This window comes from Dipteris shenzhenensis, chromosome 25 (genome assembly GCF_047967505.1).
Source record: "Dipteris shenzhenensis isolate YYH24624 ecotype China chromosome 25, Dip_SZ_1.0, whole genome shotgun sequence".
Classification (NCBI taxonomy): Eukaryota; Viridiplantae; Streptophyta; class Polypodiopsida; order Gleicheniales; family Dipteridaceae; genus Dipteris; species Dipteris shenzhenensis.
Genome location: NC_141620.1, coordinates 1,827,603 through 1,852,663, shown reverse-complemented (window position 1 = coordinate 1,852,663; position 25,061 = coordinate 1,827,603). Strand labels below are relative to the sequence as shown.

The 25,061-nt window shown below is 40.7% G+C and overlaps 2 protein-coding genes across 5 annotated transcripts in view; both read right to left on the bottom strand.

The window, feature by feature from the left end:
- LOC147885298 (putative RNA helicase SDE3) overlaps window positions 1–3,698 on the bottom strand; it is a 132,275-nt gene extending 128,577 nt beyond the window's left edge. For 2 of the 4 annotated variants that reach the window (XR_015543501.1, XM_087396936.1), the window contains exons 1-2: window positions 3,238–3,698; window positions 912–1,174 (exon numbers count right to left, since the gene is read on the bottom strand). Coding sequence is in view for 1 of the 4 variants with exons in the window: in XM_087396936.1 (XP_087253062.1) it covers window positions 912–1,174; window positions 3,238–3,673 (699 nt within the window). In the remaining 3 variants the exon portion in view is untranslated. The remainder of the gene's footprint in view (window positions 1–911; window positions 1,175–3,237) is intronic. The other 2 variants (XM_087396938.1, XM_087396941.1) reach the window with 1 other exon arrangement.
- Window positions 3,699–22,611: 18,913 nt separating this feature from the next.
- LOC147885297 (protein SEMI-ROLLED LEAF 2-like) overlaps window positions 22,612–25,061 on the bottom strand; it is a 76,601-nt gene continuing 74,151 nt past the window's right edge. Inside the window, exons 18-20 of the mRNA XM_087396962.1 lie at window positions 23,472–23,597; window positions 23,186–23,374; window positions 22,612–23,013 (exon numbers count right to left, since the gene is read on the bottom strand). Coding sequence (XP_087253088.1) covers window positions 22,864–23,013; window positions 23,186–23,374; window positions 23,472–23,597 — 465 coding nt within the window. The 3' untranslated portion in view covers window positions 22,612–22,863. The remainder of the gene's footprint in view (window positions 23,014–23,185; window positions 23,375–23,471; window positions 23,598–25,061) is intronic.

The window sequence follows — 25,061 nt, the reverse complement described above, 5'->3', positions numbered from 1 at the left end:
TATATATGCTCATGTATTGAATTATCTGATTTACAACCTGTCATATTTTGGGCTTCCGTGTCAGGGTCTTTAAGTGTAACATCTTAAAAATCGGTTGGAAAGACTAAAGCCCACAACCAAGTGACTTTGTCTCTGAGTTAGCGAGTTAGCTGGATGGAATAGGTCCAATACAACCATCTTAAAAATAGCTAGCAGTTACGAACACTATGGCTCAAAAGCCACCCTAAGATTGTCCTCTTTCCAACTAGGGCTACTTTGTATACCGTTGTACATAAACTCCCAGTAAGGGGGATCCTATAACTGTGCACCTTTTAATGTGTGAAATTCTCCTCATGCCCACAAATCCCTACATTTATGTGTGCTTGCAAATTTTATTCATTGAAGTCATGGTTCAATTATTAGCTCTAAGCTATTTTTAAATGCAACGAAGTCTCTCTCTCTCTCTCTCTCTCTCGCGCACGCGTTCATGTGACACAAACGTGGAGATCCCAATGATGAAAACGAATAAAAAGTCACAGAACACAGTTGAACGTAGTTTAACATCATGTTATGGGGTCCTATACTTTCACCCCAAGGGTTTTCCTTTCAGTACAGTCAAGTCATTCTATTTTCACGTTAGTCTATTTATTTACGCTACAGTACGTGTGTTGGGACATGACACACTTGCTCCAAAATTTATTAATTTTTGTTCATGCCAAAATTCTCTTTTACTATGTTTTTACTTCTATGCTTAGTCTTCGGGTTCCACAAGAGACACAGGAAGCATAGATGCGTTGCCTTGATATATAGTGTCTGAAGACCCATGCAGAATACATTTAATTGATTACCCTTACAGCTGTATCTTCCTAAATTGTATCCTTGTAATTTAAATTATGTTTGGATTTCCTAAGAACAGAAACTTAAAATCTCACCACAATAACTTGGTATTCCTCTTTAGGCTGAAGCTTGACGCCTGTCTTTGTTGTATCATCTTTGGTGACAGGGAAACTTGTATGGTGATGGTGTGCTAAATGATAATCATCATGTAAAATGACCGTATCATCAATTGGAGGTAAACAACAAATGTCAATGAGAACCAATTCCTCCAAACCATCATTGACAACAGTGACTGATCGATAATATGCTGGCGGTGCCTGATCATAAATTGGCATAGTGCCATCCTTGATTGGCCAACCTACAAGAGAAATAAAAAAGGGACTTTGTACCAAAAAGCTTCATGTCTTGCCCCCAAATCATCAAACAGTCTAAAGCAGATGCCTATGACTTAAACGACACAAAACTATTTGCAAGCCCTCACCATCATGCGTTCAAATAATCTATACATGTAAACAAATTCAAGAACGTGCCCAATATCATTAGGTGCAGTTTTGTACAAAACAAGGCATCGATTAGCAAGACTAGATAGTATGGCATCCCAAGAAACAACTGCTTGTTACAACCTGAAGGTAATCTAGTGAATGTCATTGCTACACCCAGTGTAGAAGACTAGTTTGAAAGACCACAAGGTCTTTCTATATCAGAAGCCTTAAAGCAACTCAAATACCAGGACTTTTGTATGGATAAATGCTAATTATGGTATTGCCCTGTCAGAGGATGCAGTTTCTGAATTGAGGCAACCAGAAAAAAGCATGAGATAAAAAGGCGGATTTATGTCATGCCCTCTTCCAGGAGGAAACAACAGAATGAGATGGACAGGAGCATAAGAAAAAGGATAACTGCCATGCAATTCCATATAAGTTATGCGTTCACACAATTCACACAAGCTTTCAGTGAGAAACATGACCTTACGACCCAAAAGCAGAATCGGAAACTAGATAACCCAGAGCCATAGCACGAAAGCAATTATATCCACTAGAAAATACACACGTGCTGTCCACAATGGCTATGATTAATTGTTAGTTTGTAATGTACAAAAAAGGCGATTTCATCATGTTTAGCAGGACTAGATCGTATGGCATCCCCACCAAACAACTGCTTGTGATAAACTGCCAGTAATCTAGTAAGGATCATTGCTACACTTGTTTGAAAGACTTTCTATGGCAGAAGCTTTAAAGCAACTCAATACCAGGACTTTTGTATGGGCAAATGCTACTTATGGAATTTCCCTGTCAGAGGATGTAGTTTCTAAGCGCTTTTGTGAAAATGTATTCCCTGCATGTCCTCTGCCATCAAATTGAGGCAACAAGAAAACGTATGAGAAAAAAAGGTGGGTTTATGTATGCCACCTTCCACAAGGAAATAACAGAATGAGATACAGCACAAGATGAAGGATAGCTGCCATGCAATTTTATACAAGTTACGCCTTCCACACAAGCTTTCAGTGAAAAGCATGAACTTACAACCCAAAACCAGAATCTGAAACTAGATACCCCATGGCCATAGCTCGAAAGCAATCATGTCCAATAGAAGACGTACACGTGCTGTCCACAGTGGCTATGATTACTTGTTAATGAGCTCCTCTTAAGGTAGACAACAAGCTGAAACAGGTCCACAAAATGTGGATGGCTAACCGTCTCACACTCTATAACTCCAACTAATTGCCATAGCACAACAATCACCTCCTAACCGCATAGCCATCAAGCAAAGAGCTGACGCATTCATATCAGTATAACATGCACTTACTAAGAAAAACTACACCTGCGGGCTTAGATTATAGTAACCCCCATCTCCCAACAGCAGTTTCAGTAACCACTGCTCAGAAAATGTCACAATCTCAAATGTTTTTCAGATAAGTTTTTCCATCGGACTGGGATTTATATATACACGGTTGCAAACGTCGGTTTGCGTGTCCATATATGTTTAGGCAGCCCAGCATCATCTTTCGTTCCCTTTTTTTTTGGATGGGGTGCGTAGGGGGTTGGGGGTATATATTATGCGTTGCTCAGTACGAAGTGTGAGTTATAATTTTGTTAACGGACCAGGTTGGGACATTCTCATCGATTCTAAAACCTCGGCCAATTAGAAAAGTTGAATTAAGTTTCGACTTCCCCGCACAGACGCTTTTGAAGCGAGCGCATAAAATATATAAAGATGAAAAGTTGACGGATTTTCGAAGCTCGGTCTGATTTTCAAAACGCCGTCGCCAGCAAAAATGAGCTGAATCCAAGCCCTGCTAGAGCGGAAGTAACGCGTGGAGAACAAGTTATCGTGGGGCGGAGCTCCAAAGAGCCTCTTTATCAAGATGCGGTGAGAGAGTGGCATTCTCGCCTCAATCACCGACAGAGCAAAAAACTATACCAGCACGTTTTACGCCGAAGTCAACATTGTTGCTAATTCTGACTCCATTCTTGTTAGCCATTAGCGTCGCGGGGCCAGACTCGATGGAATGGACCAAAAGCTCCGAAATTCGAGAGCTGTACGTGGCGTTCTGGAGGAATTCGGGGAGGGAGCAAGGGCGAGCGTGCAAGGGGGGTCCGAAGAGAGGAGATGAGAAGGAGGGGGGGGGGGGAGAGGAAGCGTGGGGAGGAGTGTGGAGAACGCCATGAAGGAGGGAACCGTGAGAGGACAAGGCGGCGATCAAGGCAAGGGAAGAAGGGAAGCGGGGGGAATTGAGAAGAAGGGAAGGAGGGGGAGGCCAATCGTGGCCAGAGAGGAAGGCGTGCTGGAGTTGATCGAGCAGGGCAGCAGGCAGATGCTTGAGAAGCTCCAGCTCAGGAAGAAGCTGAGACGCCATAACAGCCCACAAACTACTACTAAGTTCTAACACACCCTGCCTCAATCAAACGCTTTCTTTGGATATATCACTCGTTGTTCCTTACTTATTTCATCCTCTCCTCACTTGCCTTCCTTGTTCATCAAGCATCTCCAACCCCCTTTTACCATTTTTGTTGCTCCTTTCTTCGCTTTGTGGATTTTCATTTCCTTTTTGCTAGCTTTGGGCTTTGTTGTTCTCGTTCTCCTCCTCGGCTGCCTCAACCCGACGAATGCCACCTTCATTGCTCGACTCGTTCACCCGAAATAAGACGAATCGCTGTTTTACGAATTGCAAGGTCAGGCTTCTCCAGTTTGTAGTAGCCGATGCAGCTAGGAGTACCAATGTGTTGGCTTTTAAGCTCTAACACAAGGGGTCGCGATTCACCTGCACTGTCATCCACCCACCCAACATCCTCCCTAGCGCCAACATTCACCTAGGTCGCTACTGGCAGTGTGGAAATACATCCCCACAAAGCATGCCCCGACTTCCAAGGAGGATTACTGACATCTGCCAATGATTTTTTTGGTTGTTTCAACCAATCATGCTCAAATCAAAGTCTATAGGCCAATAAAAAACCTTGGGCATTGCAATATTGGGCTAGCAAGCCCTCAAATAAAGATGCTACAAGAGCACTACATCCCTAGGGAAGAAGAGGGGATGTTCATATGGGGTTATCTCAGCCCCTCTAGCATACGCAAGGAGGTGCACTTATGTGGGAATTGCCTGCGCCATAATCAGCCACCCCTGCAAACTCTCATGGCAAGGGACCGATGCTTTGCTACAACTCAACATGATTGCACCTAGTTGCAAGCAGCAACAAAACCATGTGCATTCAACGTTCTTGTGCCGTCTTGATTTGGCTCATGAAAATGCAGTATGTGTTGCAAAGGGATAAGGCATTGGAACAACGTGTGGGAATGCAGGAAAGACAATTGGATGCCTATTGAGGAGCGACTCGATTTAAGTTAATGCGGGTGAGGATTATTCTTGAGAGAATCCCAAATTCATGGCCTTCAAATTGTGTGATGGCTCATCTATAGAAAGTCGAGTAGTGGTTCTTAGGGGGAAACATGGTTGAGAAAACTACAAGCTAAAGTTATGTATCACAAGCTGATTGGTCCTCTAATGCCTATTCAAGATCTTAATAAAAGATGGGCTATGCAACGCAACCAAAGGTAGTGGAGAAATCATTTAAGGAAAGTTTGGAAGGTCCTTTCGCAAGTCCTTCACCACTGGCTTCCGCTTTGGCGTTGGATCATGTGGGAGATCAATCAACTTGGTCTAGCACCACCTGTTGCGGGTTTGCCCGATGTCTCGGGGGATCTAGAGGAGCTTGGAGATAGCGGTACGTGAGACGGGTCTCATGGCCCGACGATTCCATCTTGGTGCTCTATGTGGAGAATAGTGATAATAAGGGACCTTGTTGGGCTTCCCTCTACTTTGGCGGCTTGTTGGCCGTACCTCTATGCGCCAGTAGTTTTGGCTATTTCGGGGGTAAGAAATCGTGTGGTATTCTAGCAAAATGTTTCTCTTGTCTTTAGGGAGTCAACTACTTTAGCTAGACTTAGAGATGGGTTGTATGACTTGAGTTGAATGGATGGCCCCAAGGACTCTTTGGTCAATTAGTGTGTACAAGATGTAGGGGATTTTCTTCGCGGTTGTTGGTCCTACTGCGTGCAACACTAGCTAAGGGCAGCATGCCCATGTTTGTTGGCCAAGTTTTGTAATGGGTCTTTTTTTGGGGGGTTGACCTTCCTCGTTCTAAAAGCTAACTGAGTTTTACCGAACAAAAAGAGGGGGCAAAAAAGTTCTTGTGTCACAAGCACTCCTTATCCACCACGATTTCTTATAAGAATTCTCGAGAATCAAAAAAATGGGCGGGAGTGGTGGACAAGGGGTGGACAAGAACTATAGTATGGTACTACAAGCCATGAGGTTGATGGACATCATGGTAGAATGGCCAGGTTACACAATGACAACACAACTTAACCCTGGACTATGATAAGGAGAGGCATGAAGCTCTTGAGCTTGATATGAATTAAATGTTGCAGAGAATATGAGCGTTGCTTATGCAAACAAGGACTTACCTAATTGCCTCGCGAGATGGTTCGATCCAACATGTGATGTCAATGGACCTTGAGTGACTTTGAGTGGTGTGTGTTCATAGTTCTTTCATTGAAAGAGGGACTGTATGTAATTATGAATCGTTTTCAAGCTCAGTTTTAATATTTGATGTTATGCCTCTGGAATGCGAGATGCTTTGATCCAATATTTGACATCAATGGACTTTGAGTGACTTTGAGTGGTGTATGTTCATAGTTCTTTCATTTAAAGAGGGACTTTATGTAATTATGAATCGTTTTCAAGATCAGTTTTAATATTTGTGTTAGTTGATATGATTTTACATTAGTGCTAACATAATGTGGTGCACATGATTGATACAAAGCACTAAGCCCTTGTTCTTTTGGGTGATTGATTGCTAGGCTGTTTTATGTTGTATGTTGGCCACTAATGCAAGAAAGAGGTTGGGTGTTGCTTGAATGATAATAAGTAGTCCTATAGAGGAGTTTATTATTTCATTCAGAAAAGGAACTGAGAGTGGATTACAGTGATGATGTTTTCGTAGGTATGGACTAGTGCATAGTCTTTGCCTTGGTGAGGTCTTCAATTATATGTAAGGGAACTAGCAAGTGTATGCATTCCATAATCATTGCTAGGTGCACCTGCACTCACTTTGTAAGTCACATTATTTTATGAATTTTGCATAATCAATTTCGTTTTCACATAGGTGTTAGCAAAGGTGGTATGCACCCACATTTATGTTTGAGCTATAGTACACGTTTCATGGCGTTTACTCATGGATGCTTGTATTTGTTTTGACATAGAGCAAAAAGACAATTTGGATTTGCTAGAGCGAGGGTAGATAACCCTTGAGTGTAGCTAATTAGAGATGAATGAGTGAGGGAATCGATTAGAATGTTATGAGAGTGATGTAAGCACTTTGATGTGATGTTGGCTTGTTTCCACATGGATTTATGCTCATGGGGGTCCCAAATTAACCTTAATAATTACTAATGATTATGCACTCATAGGAGAGAAGCTACACACGTTTCCTTGCACATGCTCTCAGGAAATGGAGCCATGCACCTCATCCTCTTGCACACATCAAGAGATGCCATGCATATTGGATGCCAATGCACGAAAGAATCTAGATGTTTGAAAGTCCCTAGATGCATTAATTCTAGTGTCCAAGCTTACCTGAATACCTTTGTTTGAAGTGTGCGGCAGCTAATTAATTGAATTTTCAAATTTTCCATGTTGGGGGGACCTATTGGTACCATACAAGGACGATGTTTATAGTTGTATTTTGGCCAATGATTGGTTACATATAAATAATTGGAATAATGCCTATTAAGGTGATAAGTGCATGATGATATTGTAGGGTTGTTTCATGGGATTTATTGATAAGTGCAGGTATTTTGCCAAAGTGTGTCTTGTATGGAATTAAATGAGTGATAGAAAGGATTAGAGTGATATGGATCATTTTAATGTGATTTTCATGGGGGATTATGCACTCGCAATTGAGAAGTATTGTTCTCTATAGCCCCCTTCTTCCCTCTAGATTCTCCAAGTAGAAGCATTGATCTCCTCACCTCCCTCTCCCCTTCTCTTGGTAGCTCTCTCATTCTTATGCCCTTCAAAATTTCCCTCCTTACTTACAGGGTTAAGGTCGATCGAGAATAAATCTCCACCATTCGATCAAGACCCATTCATAAAGGGAAAATGTTTCTTGACATCTTAGCCGCCATATTTTGACTAACCTAACCATGGTGATGTTGCAAATGCACGGTTGGCCAAAACTATCATGGTACAAAGCCCATGTGTCTCCACTTGATTAATCACACACAAGTAGCCACGTGTCCCTATAACAATGTCTCGCATTCGCGTTCCTCTTCACTCTTCCACCCTATCATTCTCCGTCAAGGTCATGGCAGAATTCACCATCATCACCAATTGGAAAGGTAACCTGTCACAATCATGCCTTGTAGCTTCCCTTGACGGCAGGGTAAGGCCATTAGTCGGTAGGGTAGGCTCCCGGCTTGGTTGCCTGCCCGCCTCTCGATGGACCTTCCCTAGCCCTTCACTCCACTGAGCCTCCACTCTGTCGTTTTGTTCATGGATAGATTCTCCTTCGACCTCTTCCCTATAGATGAAGGCCCTCCTCGCTCCATCATCCCACTGCCTCTCCTTCTACCTATGCCTTGCCTTTCGACAACACTAAAGAACCAGCCCCCATTCACATCAATGCGGATGATCCCCCACTCCTCGATCCCAATGGGACAGAATCCAAGTGTCCCATTTCTAGACTTGGATAAAGAAATCATGGAGGAGATATCAAAAGGTGATGAGAACAAAAGTCTCATGAAAGATGAATGGGCTATAAGGAGATTCGATGAAAGGAGAAAAGCAAAGGGGATGACAACATGGCTCGAATAGAAAAGATGGACTTGCAGGAACTCAGCAATCACCTTTAGATATTCTTCTTGTAGGTGATCAAACTCAACAAAAAGATCTACCTAGCCAAAAGTCTAATGAATAGGTTCAAATGCTTTGGAAGAATCATCAAGAAAGAACAAGAGGTACACACAGCTCTAACTGGCATAGCAAAAGTTCCATTCACTATTTATAGAAATTTGATATTCTGTGGAAGCCAAGAAGGCATTAGTAGTTGCCGTGATGTGTCCATAAAGTAAGGATGTTTACCAAAAAGTTCAGTCGTTGGAAAACACATGACGATGATAAATGTGATCACATTGCATACTTTTTAAGAATGATAAGACCTATATCATGTGATATGTGTGATTGCATCCTATGAAATTTTGTTACAAAAATTGTATTTGCTAAGCAACATCGATTTCGCATGCGGATTGCAAAAAAGATTCCCCTACTACTACTACATGTCATGTTTTTGCATCTAAGGAAGCACAAACAATAACGAACAGACTTTCTCACATCAAAATATGTCATAGGTGACTACCACGAGTATGCAATGAACAAAATATCTACTTTGCAATTCTACACCTTATCTTGACACAACTCTTCCTCTTGTAGGTACAACAAACGCCTATCAAAGAATTACAAAGTCGATATGTCACAGTATAAGGATAAAGACCTTTGACCTTCACTTTGAATCCAACAAGAAGATGTACTCCTCACATATACATAGTATCAGAAGCACCTACCCCCTCTCTTGGAAGATCATATAAATGAAAATTGCAAGTACATGTTTCTACCACCTATTCCAAATCCACAAGGACTGCTAAGTAATTCCTATTAAAGCTTACACGAAAACACTATTGATACACACATGATAAGATAAATGCAGGCTTGTACAACAAAAATAGAGTTGGAAGAAAAACTTTGGCATCGATTGTGATAAGCATAATCAAAACATAAACGTCACAAACAAGAGTCTTTGTACAACCACATTGAGCCGCATGATGCTTTGTAATAGCCCTCTTGAGGTAGGATATACTAATCACAGGCCACAAGACCATTGACACATTTTGTAGATATGATAAAACTTTGACTTACAAGTATAAGCAGCCTACGATGTAATCTCAAATCCTTACGATGAAAACGGTAACATAAGGAAATACGGACAAGTTCTCAAATAGAGTGTCAGAGTGCGTAGCCGTGCCCAAAATAGATGGAATACAAACTCTTGCAATTTATGCACAGGTAGACCTTTGCTCCAAGCTTCTCACGCCAAATCGTTTCTTCTATACAAGTACTCCATTCCTCATAGATATGACAAAACTTTGACTTACAAGTACATGCAGCCTACGATGTAATCTCAAATACTTATGATGAAAACGGCAACATAAGGAAATACGGACAAGTTCTCAAATAGACTGTCAGCACCCAAGATAGATGGAATACAAACTCTTGCAAATTTTTGCATAGGTAGACCTTTTCTCCAAGCTTCTTGCACCAAATCCTTTCTTCTATAGAAGCCTACAATGAAAACGGCAGCATAAGGATATACTGACAAATTCTCAAACAAATAATCAGTGCGTAGCCGCACCCAAGATAGATGGAATGCAGACTCTTGCAAATTTCTACACAGGTAGACCTTTGCTCCAAGCTTCTCACACCAAATCCTTTCTTCTATACAAGCCTACAATGTAATCTCAAATACTTACGATGAAAACAACAACATAAGGAAAGACAGACAAGTTCTCAAACAGTGTGTCAGTGCATAGCCGCACCCAAGATAGATGGAATACAGACTCTTGCAAATTTTGCATAGGTAGACCTTTGCTCCAAGCTAAAAACTAAGGTGGGCCAAAAGAAAATAAACATGCACATGCACACACACGCACGCGTGCACACACACATGTATTGTGTATCTATCTTGGATAATTTATGTGGTTGAGCCAAAGAACCCTAGCATCTAAAAGAACATACCACACAAACCTCTTTTACGTGTAGATACTCTATGTCATGGATGTATCCGTAAAGGTGAAAAAAACAATGGACTCATAACCAAAAGGCCAATTGAATTAGGAAATCTTTCCTAGATAACCTATTGATCTATTGAAGCCAAAAGGAGATGTTATGCTTGAATTCAATGGATGTTTTCACATCAACACAGGACATACTTACCTTGAGTTTGGCCACACACCCCATCATCGAGAAATTCATAACCCATATTATATGGCCACGTGTAATATCATCAAAAGTTATCTTGGACATCATTGCAATGCACTCAAAAACTCTACAAAAGAACTATCTTTCTTTGGTTAGTAAAATTGATTCGATCCCCACTATGTCATAGTTTGATAGCCGAGAGAAGTTGAGGCAATCACAATACATGATTCATAAAGGCTAGTTTTCACAAAGATTGGTTGATAGTGCCATCATAGAGAGACCCAATTCAATCACTAAACACACTTCTCTCAAAATAGGTAACACATCATTCTCGTTTTTATTGATCTCATGGGCATGATGCACTCCATGGGATGCACATAATGGCAGACTCTTTTCCAATCAATATTTGAAGATGAGGAATTTGTTGCCATTCTCAATCTTCACACTCTACAAACTATACCTCCAATGGATTAGCAAGCATGATAATCCCATCATTGTTTTGCAATCTCCACATAGACAACAATGTTTCAAGGAGACAATACATCTAAAGATATGAGAGAATACATATATCCTAGTATTAAAAATCATGAAGCTTGAGATACCTGGTTTCATCCTTTGCTTAGTTCAAATGTATTAGGGGAAATGTGAGGTACTTAGTGGCTTTTGGCTAGTAAACTTACCCAGAAAAACCTATAAAATGAAGACCATGAGTGCCAAAAACCTTAAAAATCATACAACAAGTGAACCATGAGTATCCAAAAACCAAAAATATATAAACAACTTACCCAGAAAAACCTATAAAATGAAGACCATGGGTGCCAAAAACCTTTAAAAACATACAACAAGTGAACCATGAGTATCCAAAAACCAAAAATATATAAACAACTCCAACTAACACTGACCCACCACCATCTAACATATGATAAAAATATTGAATGAAACTAAACATTATTGACAAATATGAAGCACTCTAAACAACGGAACAAAAGATTGGCTATTGGTTTACATTGTTAACCATTGTAGACTAAAGCTAGTAACGAAGCCACTCACTACTTGAAATAGGATGCCAATTCATAGGTATGAAGCACTCCAAATGACCCAACAAAATAAAAAATTTCAAAACAAAATGGAGACCTAAAAATAAGGAGAGTAATGAGCTAAGATATTCCAATGTCTATGGTCCAATGGTCTAAATATTTACACTTTTCCATTTATTATTTGCACATAGTGAACTTGCTGAGGATATGTGTCGATGTAGATAACATTCAACAAATCCTACTAGATGCAGGGGATTCAAACTCACTCTCTAATAAGAAATGTGGACTATTAAATCATTTTCTTTTATTATTCCATGTGCTTGTTGATTTCCACATAGCTATCTATGTACATGCTTCTAATATGCTGTGTAGGCATATATCATGTCCATTGTCGATCAAAGAAATTCCAGATGATCTAACGATCATTGTGTTTGAACTAAAAGCTCAAGTTATATGAATAGTAGGTCATCCATTGTACTCTAATCTAAATTTTTACTATAATAGATAGGGTATATAGTTAATATTTGGCATGACGTTGTAGGGAACAATGACCATTGAAAATATATTTGTATCGGTAGCCACTTTAGACTAGACCTCAACAACATAATGGCTTCCGAATACTACTTTGTGTCATTTCCCATGAGACCAAAAACAAACAAGCATGGGTATTGTAATTTTATCATTTCATGGGTATTGTAAATTTACCATTTTCCTTAGCCCTTGTGATTATCGCTTTTATGACTTGTAGATCCGAAAAAATATGTATCTATTAGACTAAATTCTATACAGATGAACCATCCATATCTCCCAGCTTCAAGATGTTCTTACATGTTACATAATCTCTATCTTACAATCCAATCTTTTTAATTTAGGATCTAGTCATATCACTCCACTATTCATTGGCATCAACTTATTTCAACTAACATCATGGCCTAATTTGATGTTGGACTTATTAGGCGCCTGTTAAAAGGTTGATTTTCATGTATGGAAGTTTACCTTTATCTCAACTTCTCTACTCATATTACTATATTATTCATTGGACACAAATTGATTTTCATCACACTACCACTCATTACAATGGAAATAAATTATATGTGTATGAGTGTGATCGCACATGTGTGTGTATGTGTGTGAAAGAGAGAGAGAGAGAGAGAGAGAGAGAGAGAGAGAGAGAGAGCATATGCTTTATCATCACCATACACAACCATTAATGATGATAGGGCATGCATCCGCTTTATCATCACCCTACACAGTTGGATTAAATTTTCATCTTTGTATGGTAAGTAGCTCATCCAAGCTAATATTGGATCCAAAATGCAAGATGATCAAGTAGTGCCATGAAATTCCGCTTGAGGGCCTATCAATGAGAATGCTTACTAGTTGCCCCTTGAAAGATATTGATTTCACCGACAAGGAAGGATTTGCAATCCCATTAAGTGTGATTTGCCATCTTGAGAACATGGGTTTGCAACTTCTAAATCCTTAGGCTGGCGACTGTTCGGTACCTTTCGGGGGTTAGTGAGAATGCACACCTCCTTGCCATCAGTTTTGATGATCATTTCCTTGGATCCCCAATCATGCAACACCTTTACACTCTTGAGCCAATGCCATCCCAAAAAAATAGGATTGGCATTTTTCTTCATGGCAATCACAATGAGATTAACAGTGTAATGAACGCTTTCTACAAACAAAACAACATCATGTAGCATACATTTGGGGTCAACTGGTCGTTGATATGCCATTCGCACTCAGAAAGGAGACTATTCACATTAGTTCAGCAAAAGTAAGACTTATTTTCATGCTCTTGAATATTTCCCATGCTCGGGCTAGCTCTTTGAAGATTCGACTGGTTTAGTTATTGAATGCGACTAGTTGGCATCTCGACTAACGGTGCCTTGCCTTTCAAATCTTTGGAAATTTTATAGCTACCTCCTTTTGTGCCTTCCAATTCATATCTTTGGCCAATGAATCACTATGTGTAGTGGTTCCAACCAGACCCTTTTACTTGGTGATCACTTGGGCCTCCACTGTGTCTGGTAGTTCAAGTACCATCCCTCAGCACTCTGGATCCACTTCTTTCCGTTCCATATTGGTTTTCAAGAACTTCAAATGTTCGACCCAAATTGGATATTCATAATGAAGATGATTCTCTCCACAACCAAAACATCGAGTCTTTGTAGGACCTGTATTCTTCTCTTTGCCATTCTTGCCTTTACCTTTATTCTACTTGAGGCATGGCAATTCGCCACTTGTTGGCCGAGTGTCAATTGTCACCTCGTTTTGGCAGATTCTTGATGATTTTTACCATTAAACCAACAATCGGATTCATCATGCCCAAATTTAATGTAGGTGTTGCAATATTTAGTTTTGAAATCATCCTCAGTGTGTCCACTCCTACAACACTTATTGCACCATTTCTCATTGGTACCTGGCTTCCCACCAATGCCTAGTTCCTTTAGGGCCTTCTTCAGCTTGGATTTGAGCTTATCTTCTTCATTGGTGCTTCTTCAGTGCCATTGTCTGCATCTTTCTTCTTTGACTTGCCCTTAAGGCCTTCACTTTTTCCAAAGCCACGGCTTGGTCAAGTAATTCCTCATATGTCTTAGTCGAATTTACTATTTCCAGCTTGCACAAGTCCACCTAGGTGCACACCATAATCAACTAAGCTCTCATAAAAATTTGTTGTTATTTTGTTTGAGTTTGCTAAGCTTGGCATGAATATATTTCTCATTAATTTCTTGTCTAAACCGATGCAGGAATGCCTTAGACATAGCATTCCAATCGGGAAAATACCCAATTGGAAATTGATTGAACCATCTCTATGTATTTTTAACCAATGTACATGGGAAATAGTCCATGTATTCCTCATCTATTGTGGCACCATTTATATGACACACACGCAATAGACTTTGGAGATGACCACGAATCTTCATCATCGGTGCCTTTAAAATTTTAAAATTTTAACTTAATATTTTGCATGGTCTTAGATTTTCCTTCCCTCTTCAAGGATCTTCCACTCAGTCAGCCCCATAAATCGGGTAAGCATACGATGTCCACTCGAAAGAACAAGATCTTCAGGTCTCCATCTATCATGACCACCTTCATGTGTATGAGGTAGCCGATGATTAATCCATAGGAAGAGTTGTAGGCGTAGATGTGCTAAAGCTAGGTTAAGTGGGTCACCTTCAGGTCGAATAGGCGTTCTATCCATATGAAGAGGAACTCAAGAAAATTGCCTTAGTTTCTCTACGTTCACCACTTCTAGCGCTCGATGACATCTATCTCCATTAGAAGCACACCTTTCTTCAATTGGTCATCTGCATTAGTTGGTCTTCCTCGATCGTATTTTTCTCGACGGTGTCCTTCAGGAGAACAGTCAAGTATCAAAGAAGCCTATCTCTTCTTTCATTATCAGAACCTTATGCTTATGTTGAGGATCAACAGAGGAGATAGCTAACTAATCCCAGGTCCAGACTCTATGTAGATGAGTGCTCGGACTCTCTTTGCCACAATGGACCATCACCTGCTAGTCTCTGGGATACCTAAGTTAATTACCTGTGGTTCTTCCTTTTGGCTCCACGTAATAATCAACTTCCACACCTGGAGTAGCAAGGCTGAGTCTCTCTCCTCGTGCTCTATGTCCTTGTGGGACAATTGATGATTTTGCCTACCTCCTTCGGGAACCCAACTTTGGCTCTGAGACCCCACCAACTCTTATGGTTAGATGTAGCAAATTCCTTTGTCTCATGTATTCTTCATGCCTGGTTGCGTATGTGCGCCTTCTTTGCAAGCGTGTATCAGACATTGCCTAAGTCATGAATTAGCTGATTGGTTGTGTGGATGCTCTCTATAGTCCACACTCCAGTTTTCAAGCACGTCACTAGACTGTCCTTTGAGCGTAGTTATGTTAGGATCAGTTGATTCAGTGATTCGTTCAATCGATGCTAATAACTAGTGTAATCAGTGACTTGAGTATAGGTGATGGAACTCAGAGCGAGAATTGGAGTTAGTGTGAGGGTACCAATCGTAGGTGTCGCACAACGCATCTTTTATGGCCATGGGCCAATTTATTTCCGATAAGGTTAGGGTTTGAGTCTACATCTTTTTATTCCAAAAAGATTAACCACCGAGGAATGCTAGGTGTTGAGGGGTAACTCCATCACCTCACTAAGCCACTACCTCTAGGAATAGAATATAGTTTTTAACTGAAAAATGGTTATAACTGTCTCCATGAACTCTCTTGGATTTTTTCTCTACAATGATTCCTGCAGCCAACAATTATCGGACTGCAGTTTGACTAAGGTATTGGTCTATTTTTGGCTCAAGCTGAGCTCAGTTGTTCAAGACAATATCAAGAGGAGATACTTTTGTGTTTAGCTCTCCTGTACCTTTGAATGTCTTGAAATATATATGTAGTCTTTCTTTTGAGTTATCCACTCTATTTCTAACTGTGTATTGTTCTTTGAAATTTCATTACTTCCAGCTAAAATTAGTCAAGTGCTTTGCATTGTGAGTTTTTTTTTGGGCAAAGAAAGGAACCATCTATTAATGCTTGAAAGACTTCATACAAAACAGTAGCTCTGAAGGTGCTGAGTATGGAAAAAAACACAAGAAAAGGCTAAAAGAAAAACCGGCCTATCCCAGAGAAACCTAGCTCATTGCCTAGGGGATCTCTAGTACTGGGGCTAACAACCAAGTGGGGGGACTATACAACCAGTAAATCCCTCATGGAGTGAAGATGTAGAAGACTCTTGCAAGCCAAGCCTTGCAGAATCAAGCACGCCTCTCAATAGTTTCTCTAGAGCCTAGATTCCCACGCTCCCAGGTGGAGTGTAGAGTGTAGATGATATCCTACCAGATGGCGACCATGGTAGTCGAGGGTGGAACCAGATGCTCACCCATCACGAGACTTTGCATCTACTCCAACCACGGTCCGATTGGCAAGTCTCCATGGACGGCCAGCCAACAGCAAATTGGAACATAACTGCATCCAAAACCTAGAATGGACATCCCGAGGCACTCTTTGGGTCACCCAATGTTGCTCCCTTGAGGAGGTCCACCTCAAAGAGTCCATCTGAAGCCTCCTGCCAATCCCTGTGGTGTAGGAAAATAAGGGCATCTCATCCATGTACTCCGCAAGGCCACCCTTGGAGGGCTAGAACCACTCTCTCAGATCCCACTGGACCTCCCTCAAGGGTGTACCCTCCCACAGCCACGGGCACCATCTGGGGGCATTATCCTGCTCTGAAATATTGGGAGGTTCAATGTGCCACTCCTTCCCCAAACGTCCCACCACTCTGATCATCTGCCAATGAATCCCATCAAGACTCCCATCCATCTCAGGGTCTCTCTCAGTGAGCGGCTGAAGTAGGCCTCCAGGTCCTTCATGGTAGAAGCCGGGGTGCATGCTGCCTTGTTGCATCATCATCCTCAAAGGGACACCAGTCCGAGAAAATAGCCCCCAAAAAATAATGTTCCTCCAAATGCAAAGTCCTTCCCACAAGGACTTAGGGATGGCTAGGCCAATCTCTCTCATCCACTGCCCTACCCCTCGCAGATGCGCTACGATGCCAAGCCTCACCTTTGCCTCCATGGGTAATCTGCTCCATCTGTGCCACATCACTGTCCCACTGTGCCCAACCAACGTGTGTCTATTGTCCAAGCATACGCCCCTCGTAATCTCAAATCTCTGGGTGCCACATAAGGGGCTAACGCTCGAACTCCTCTCTACATCTAGGCTGATCTCTCTCATCCACTGCCCGACCCCTTGTAGATGTGCTACGATGCCAAGCCTCGCCTTTGCCTCCATGGTTAATGTACTAGAAATTGATAGGATGGCTACATTTGATGTCAAAACTCTCTTTCATACCAAAGAGAGGTTCTGTGTTCACTCGGAGGTATTTCTTTTAGTAGTTCACAACACCCAGCAACTGCTTCAATTCGTCTCGCTGGTTAACATGAACCTCTCTCAATGAGAGTGGGCACTCAATCCTAAGCTTTCTAAAACAATCCACTCAATTCTTGTAACTAATAGCATGTCAATACACAAAGTTGATTGACCCTTCCCCATCAGGATCACCCAATGTTGATGGTATGATTTTCTCACTCTACTTTGGTTGACTTATGGGTGCTTAGCGTTCTGTGCTTGTGAACAACTTGTGTAGTGCTTGGATGAAGATGCTCGCTCTTACAGTTCTTGGTGAGTTGTGCATGCGAATGTTATCAGGTGTGATACTAATAAACATCAACCGACATAACTCGGAGGGCAAAACTACCAAAAATGGCAGTGGCACTTGCCACATAGGCAGTGCCAACCTCGCCCAACCGCAACCTCCTCCTCCCGTGGTGCGGCCACTCTTGCATTGTCGCCTCCTGCGCGCCTGCCTGACGCCCGGCCCACTGACAACACAGGCCTACAAAGGCCTATCTCCCCAAGTGCCCCACTATCCGTCTGAGTCAATCGGGACGTCCCCCCCCTCCCACATATCCAAAATCCCACCGTACGCGAACCCCCCATCTCTCAGACGTCGTGCAACGCCCCCCTCCCAAATTTTTTATTTAAAAAATATTTTTTAATTTAAAAAAAATCCCTAACCTAACCTAATCATCTAACTAACTCTAGTTAGGTTAGAGTTAAACAATGTTGCATTGAAAGGAAAACCATAAGGTCATGGGGGATTAAGCATAGAAAATAAATAGAGAATGATATAAACCAAGATAAATATAAACAAAATGAAAGCAAACCACACAAGCTGCCTTGGCTTGAACCGATCCCTCAGCTATGCAAGCTCCTAATCTAGCAAGCAAGAGAGAGGTCACACACTCATGAACCAATTAGAACCTTCTCTCTATTACAATGCATTACTACTAAGTAGTCTTACTGCAAGATCGACTTCTATTCCTAACACTTGCGGCTCGATGGACTGTTGCTCATCATTGGTCTGCCGCCCTTAGCTTTAGGATGATAACTCCTCATACTTAGAGTCACTGCCTTAGCTTCACTGCTGTTGTGCTATTCGATCGTCGATTCGGAAGTTAGCCGATGATGTGCTCTCTGTTCGGGAAGTTAGCCAAAGATGTGCTTCCTTGTTTACCAAGCACGGGCGCCACCTGCTCTAACCTATGTTGGTACGTTCTCTGTGGGTTCCACTTGTGTTTATCACACTTAATACTTTGCAACTAGTACTTTTGATGATATTTTCATATCTACGCTTAGCCCTCTACTTAACTAGTGTAGTCACCTAATGCATGTTCATCCAAATTTAGCCCTCTACTTAGTCACCTAATGCATGTTCATCTACTAACTAGACCGGCCATTGCTCTATAACAACATGGTTTTGTTTCTAATAAATTGATTACATGAGTACAACTAGTATTTTGTACTTTTCATATTTCCATAACTCTAGCTTCAGTTCTTATGTTTAGATAGTGTGCTTAATCTATTGCTCCTTCATTGTTTAATGCCTAAAGTATGATTAATTTTTTGATCCCTTATTCATTTATGACTCATACCCCAAATCACTTTGTGATTTTCTTATCAATTGATTTCACATTTATGCCCTATTTATGGCATATTGCTATGATTTCCCCCTAATATGCCCATGTTTGGTTGGAATGACTATGTAGGTTAGGTACCGTAGCAATAATTACTATAGGATCTCACTTGTTCTCATTTAACTCTTGGTATGATCTTCTTGGATTGACTTGCCTTTGGTTGCCATGGTATGATTCTTGCTTAGTCCCCCCGACTGCATATTGCTACTCAAGGCATGACATATACTATAGCCTATCCGGAAACCCCAACCATACATGGGTTCAATAACATTTATTTTGATTACGAAAACAAGACTTACACACTTGCAGTCTTAGTAGTTTGAATGAAGACATAACTAATTGGTTGTATTTTACCACACATGACCATACTTGAGCTTTCAAGTGTAAGTTGATAAAGTCATTCTTGATACACCCACTCCCATGCCTTTCCTATGAATAATTTTAAATTTAACTTTAAATTAAATTTCTTATCCAAGACTTTGAAAATCAGCTATCTACGACCAAGTTCTAACGGTTAGCACTTTGTAGAAGTGAGTTTTTTGAGAGACACACACACACATTTTGATTAGTAAATGTATCTCACACACAGAGATAAATATTTCTTTACACACACACACACACACACACACACGTATATATTTTCCCAACGATGAATTATTTGTTTATGTACTCCCCATAAAATCTCCCCTTTACACTCACTTTTTAACCACCCCACGCACCAAGCACACTAATCTCTTAAACTTCACTTATGATGTAAACTTTTTTTAATTATCTAAGAATCCATACGGTTGTCTATATTCCTAGGTAAAGCGATAAGAAGTCGGGAAAACAGGCATTACCCAAACGTAACTATGATGTTCTTACACCTACTTTGTTTGGATGGTGGTAGGTAAGTGGACCATGACCTCGGAACCTGAACTATCTGAGGATTCGACATCTTTTTTCAATATTGTGTTTGTCAAACTCAATATTATTATAAATTCTTAATTTTGACAGAAATATTTGCAAACTCTAGTTGTTGCTCTTTTCAACTTAAATGTCTCAAACATTTTTTCCTTATATGTTCCCTTTTTAAAACTTTTAATCCAATTGATGGAATTAATTGTATGGCTCAATTATTGATTGAAATTTTTAATCTAAACGCACACACACACACACATTGACTCAAGTGAGTTTTTGTTAGGACACACGCACACTTTTTGCGTGTGAAATCCATGCACTTTATATTACAATGAATAATTTCCATAAAAGGAACATGCTAGTAGGGACACACACACACACACACACACACGCACGCACATGTAAATCCTTACTATAACAAAGTGTAAAGGAGCTATTGGACAACCTTGTCTAATGGATTACTTTAGCTTAAAAGACTCAACCCATTGAATGACTCAATCATCACTTCATCGACATAGAACTTAGTTGAGAGCATTCAACAACAATTTGATATCGTTGGTGAAAGAGGGACCATCCCAAAATCCTACAAGGATTGAATCACAAAAGTCACAACTTGATATAGTTGGTGAAAGTAAGGACCATTCCCAAATCTTACAAGGATTGAATCACAAAAGTCACAATCAAGCCTATTATCTGCCTTATCAAATGGAAATTTGATAAAACAAATGTGTTCTTGGTCTCTTTTGCATACATCAAATTTATTCTAATTTCAAAAATGTGCACTCCATCAATTCCATTGGTAAAACAGTTCTCCATCCATCTTGTCATTTTATTTTGAATTTTCAATGCTAAGGACATTAGCGAAGATTTTGTAGATACACTTGAGTATGGTTAGAGATCTCTAGATACTCTGGCAAAAAAAAAAAAGGCTTGATGATACTACCATTTATATGCAATGATAAAGAGCTTGTCCAATACTCTCCTATCAAACTTTTGGACAAGGACCGACAACATTCTAAAAGTGTTTATAGATTCAATGGTGACACAACCAACATCATGTCATCAATAAGCTTGTGCAACGACACAATGCTCACATCGCAACTCTATGGGATCACAATCCACAAGTCGTCAATGCACAATCCACACATTCCAATAGTCCCAATGACACTCACCACCACCTATCATCTACATGAGTGGCAACGTTGCCACACTAGGGAGCTTATACATGTACGCATGCCAGCTTTGTGACAAGAGATGAATGCTTTTGTAGAGATTTGCATCGTATGTTAGAAAATCAGTGACGTAGCTTATTGTTTGAAGCCACCAGATCTTTAAAGGGTTCGTAATGCTTGAAATGTGAATCTTCTGAGTCCTTTAAAGAAGATGTGCCAAAAGTTATGCCTTGTGTGTAGCCAAAAATTGAGAAACTTGATGTTATCTTAGTTCCAGAGCATGTATTGGTACATAAGGGAAAGAAAGTCAAAGGTAAAGTTTCTCTAATTTATATGCAGAGTGACTCGAAGAGGGTGATCTGGCACATATACCTCAGTAGTATCAACCCCCCCATGTCTGCATGTCACCACCTTAGATGACATGCTCACCTCTATAAAGAAAAGAAAGTCAAAGGTAAAGCTTCTTTGATTTGTATGTAGAGTGGCTCGAAGAGGGTGATTTGACAGATATACCTCAATTGTAATGGCATGAATAAGAACTATATTTGATGCTACTAATAATGCCACTGAGATCACCTTTCATGAGAGGGTAGCCTTTTGCAATCACTTTTCCATCTCCTAAAACTAGCTGGTCAAAACAAGAAAGGATACACTTTTGTTTTATAGGAATTATGCTTATGTATTCTTAGTAAAAATAATAAAGCTATCATAAGTACACATCAACAAGGAGGAAACACAATTTAAGAACTTGAGTAAGACGATGAAAATAAACTGAATTTGAGTTCATAATGGCATGGTACATAATTTATTATGCAGATATGATACATCGGATTGTGAGCAAAACTTATAATTTTATGATGTATTCCAAAATGCAGGCATGTTCATGTGCAATCTATAGTATATAAGATGCATTCTTCCTTTCCAACTAGCATTTCTTTTTCAAAGCATTCGCCTAATGGAGTATGTTTCTACTTGAAATTGCTTGATTTTCAATTTATAAGCCTTTTCAAATTCAAATTAAAGTATTTCCTTGTAGTTCAAAACCAATTCATTTCAATTTGCAAATCATTTTCAAATATACCTCAAGCGTATTCTTGTATGTCGATTCTAATACATTTAACACTGTATTTGTATTTTGAAGAAGTGACATGATTGGGAGTGCTTACCATGCTTTTATACGAATCATTACAAGAACGATTGAGATTTCCTTCCATCAATCACTAGATAGTAATGAAAACATTACTAACTCAACTATGGTCCGCTTGACAAACCCTGGACGCCATTATGTAATGAACTTTCAAAGCTTTATATAAAGTCTACTGACAAAAAAATTCCAAACTAGAATTCCTAGTGCTTATTATTTTATACATAATTTATTTGCCCTATCCTGAAAAAGTAACTTACCATACTTGGAATGCACTATATCCTGCAAGACATGTCAAGGAAGGAAGGATCCTGCACTGCAAAATGTTGGATCCAATGGCTATAGAGATGTAATAAAGAAATACAAATGGATCCGATTGATGTTTCAATTATGATCATGGGTGGCCTGGAAATTCATCAAGGCCTGTTGGAAAAAGGAATACATTTGACACACAAATAAATAACTTCATGGCTATCAATCAAAATATGATACATTACAAGGCCCTGCATGACGCTAATGTAATACACAAAGAATCACTTCATTTTCCTGGGCTCGTTTCTGGAGTCTGCTCATTTTGTGATGGGCTCAATGATGCCCATGTACACTCTAGCTTTTGGTTAAGAGCATACACTCACAAGAGCATACACTCGGTATCAAATAGAAGCTCAAAATTAAAACAAAAGAAGGATAACAACAGGTTGGAACCTGTTAGCAGCCAGCAGCCCGCAGAAAGTTATCATAGTGACTCACAGGTGGAAGCTGCAAGGTCTGCCATGGCTCCTGTGTTGCCCACAATGGTGGCTTTGCAGACAAGGTTCTTGTATCGATTCCCTTCGGTTTTGTATCCGCTACATGGATCTGAGGAAATAAATTTGGCAGTTAATTGTGGTCTTTAAAAAGCACTGAACTCTTCACCAATAGAGGTTACTCATGTTTTGAGAACTTTAATGCTGACCCGACAGAAAATTAAGCAGAGAAAAGTTTAGAGGATGTTGATAAATGAGCAAAAACTGAGAAGATATGAATTTACTGTGGCAGGCAGATTCTTCTCAGGAAAGGTCAACGCAAGTGTCTTATCATTTGTATCAACATTCATCCATATAGACATCTTTCTCCTCGCATTTGCACCAAATGCTTCACATTGCGTTGCGACAGCGGAGTATGGCAAAGGAGTTGCAGCGACAGAAACACCAGCTACCTGTCCTGCTGTTTCAAGGGCCTGGATGACATGTCATTACATGCAGAGAAGGCAGAAAAATTAATGACAATATAAGTACAGAGCCCCAGCAAAAGTACAAGCAACACAGGCATCTTACCGACTCGAGTAGTTGACTCACGCCGATCACATTTGCTGAGGGTGTGGAAATAGGAGTTTTTGAAAGAAACTGAGGGAGGTCTGTACACGAAGTGTCACTGATCAGGTCATCCTTAGGTTCTACTACCTGCAGAAGCATCACAGAAAATAAGCTTTACACACCACTCAAATGTAAGAACAGCTATTAACAAATTTATGATCGATTACCCGTATAGACACTCCATTGCAACTATGCACAAATTGATGATCTCGATGAAAATAGATTGCCCATATGATAGACATTTGAGGGTCCAATTCTAAAATATCTAAATACAGGTCATTGGCAGTGGCTATCATTATCAAACCTAGCAGAAAAGTTGGCTTGCTGTACAAGTGAAAAGCTCAGTATAAATAGTTGACATTTTATACACGGAAATCAGTAAATGCGTCCGATCTGAATTTGCACGCTCTATTGTGGCACACTTGTGGCAACCCAGAAGTGCCCACTGGGTTGCATACGTAAAGATTAGTTGTTGACATTCCAAAAGCATTGGCAACCATGGACAGGGCGATTGCATTGAAACAACTCCAAATACATATCAGAAAGTGGATAGAGTTGAAGTGGATAGAGTTGAGGGAATGCCATCCATAATGGATTTCCCCCACTGCCATCTCCATCCAAAAAGAGAACAAGGCCTGGGACTGCTGTCACATCAGCACAAGCTGTACGTCTAGGTAGCTCAGGACCTGAAAGTTGCATGAAAGGTTGATGGTGGCACTGATGATTGGGAACATTAGATAAATGGACAAAACACAGACCAGGCAAAAAGCAGCTTGGAATCTTAGAGACTACGCTTGTTGGACATGTATAGCTTTTTTTTTTTTTTCAAAGAAAGGAACCTTCTATTAATGCTTGAACGATTTCATACAAGACAACAGCCCCGAAGGTGCTGAGTATGAAAAACCGGAAAAAGCTGAAAGAAAAACCAGCCTGTTCCAGAGAAGCCCAGCTAACTGCCTAGGGGATCTCGGGAACTCGGGCTAACAGCCAAGTGGGGGGACTATACAGCCAGTGAATCCCTCACGAAGTGAAAATGTAGAAAACACCTGCAGGCCAAGCCTTGCAGAAACGAGCACGCCTCTCAATAGTCGCCCTGGAGCCTGGAGTCCCACGCTCCCAGGTGGACCGTAGAGTGTAAATGATATCCTGCCAAATGGCAACCAAGGTAGCCGAGGGTGAAACCGGGTGCTCTCCCATCACGAGACTGCAGCGAGCCACCCAAATGTTCCAAGCGATGCTGGTTACCACCTCCCAAACACTGTCTTCCCTAGGGGAAGGAGGAGCTAGGGCGTCAGGGGGGGCTGCCTCATGGAGTGCAATCCTCTGAATGCTCTGACCCTATATCCAGTAGGCTGGGGAGATCTCATCAATCTGGAACGCGTGTCCTCCCTCTGTCAACCAAGCCAGGTGTAGTCTCTGTGAAGGCTCTGCATGCGTGTCATGATCCTGAGGGCTCTCATCCAGATCCTTGCTGCGCTACGACAGCTCCATAGGCAGTGTGGGATAGTCTCCAGGACACCATCTGAGCAGCAATGGCACTGCCCCTCCACT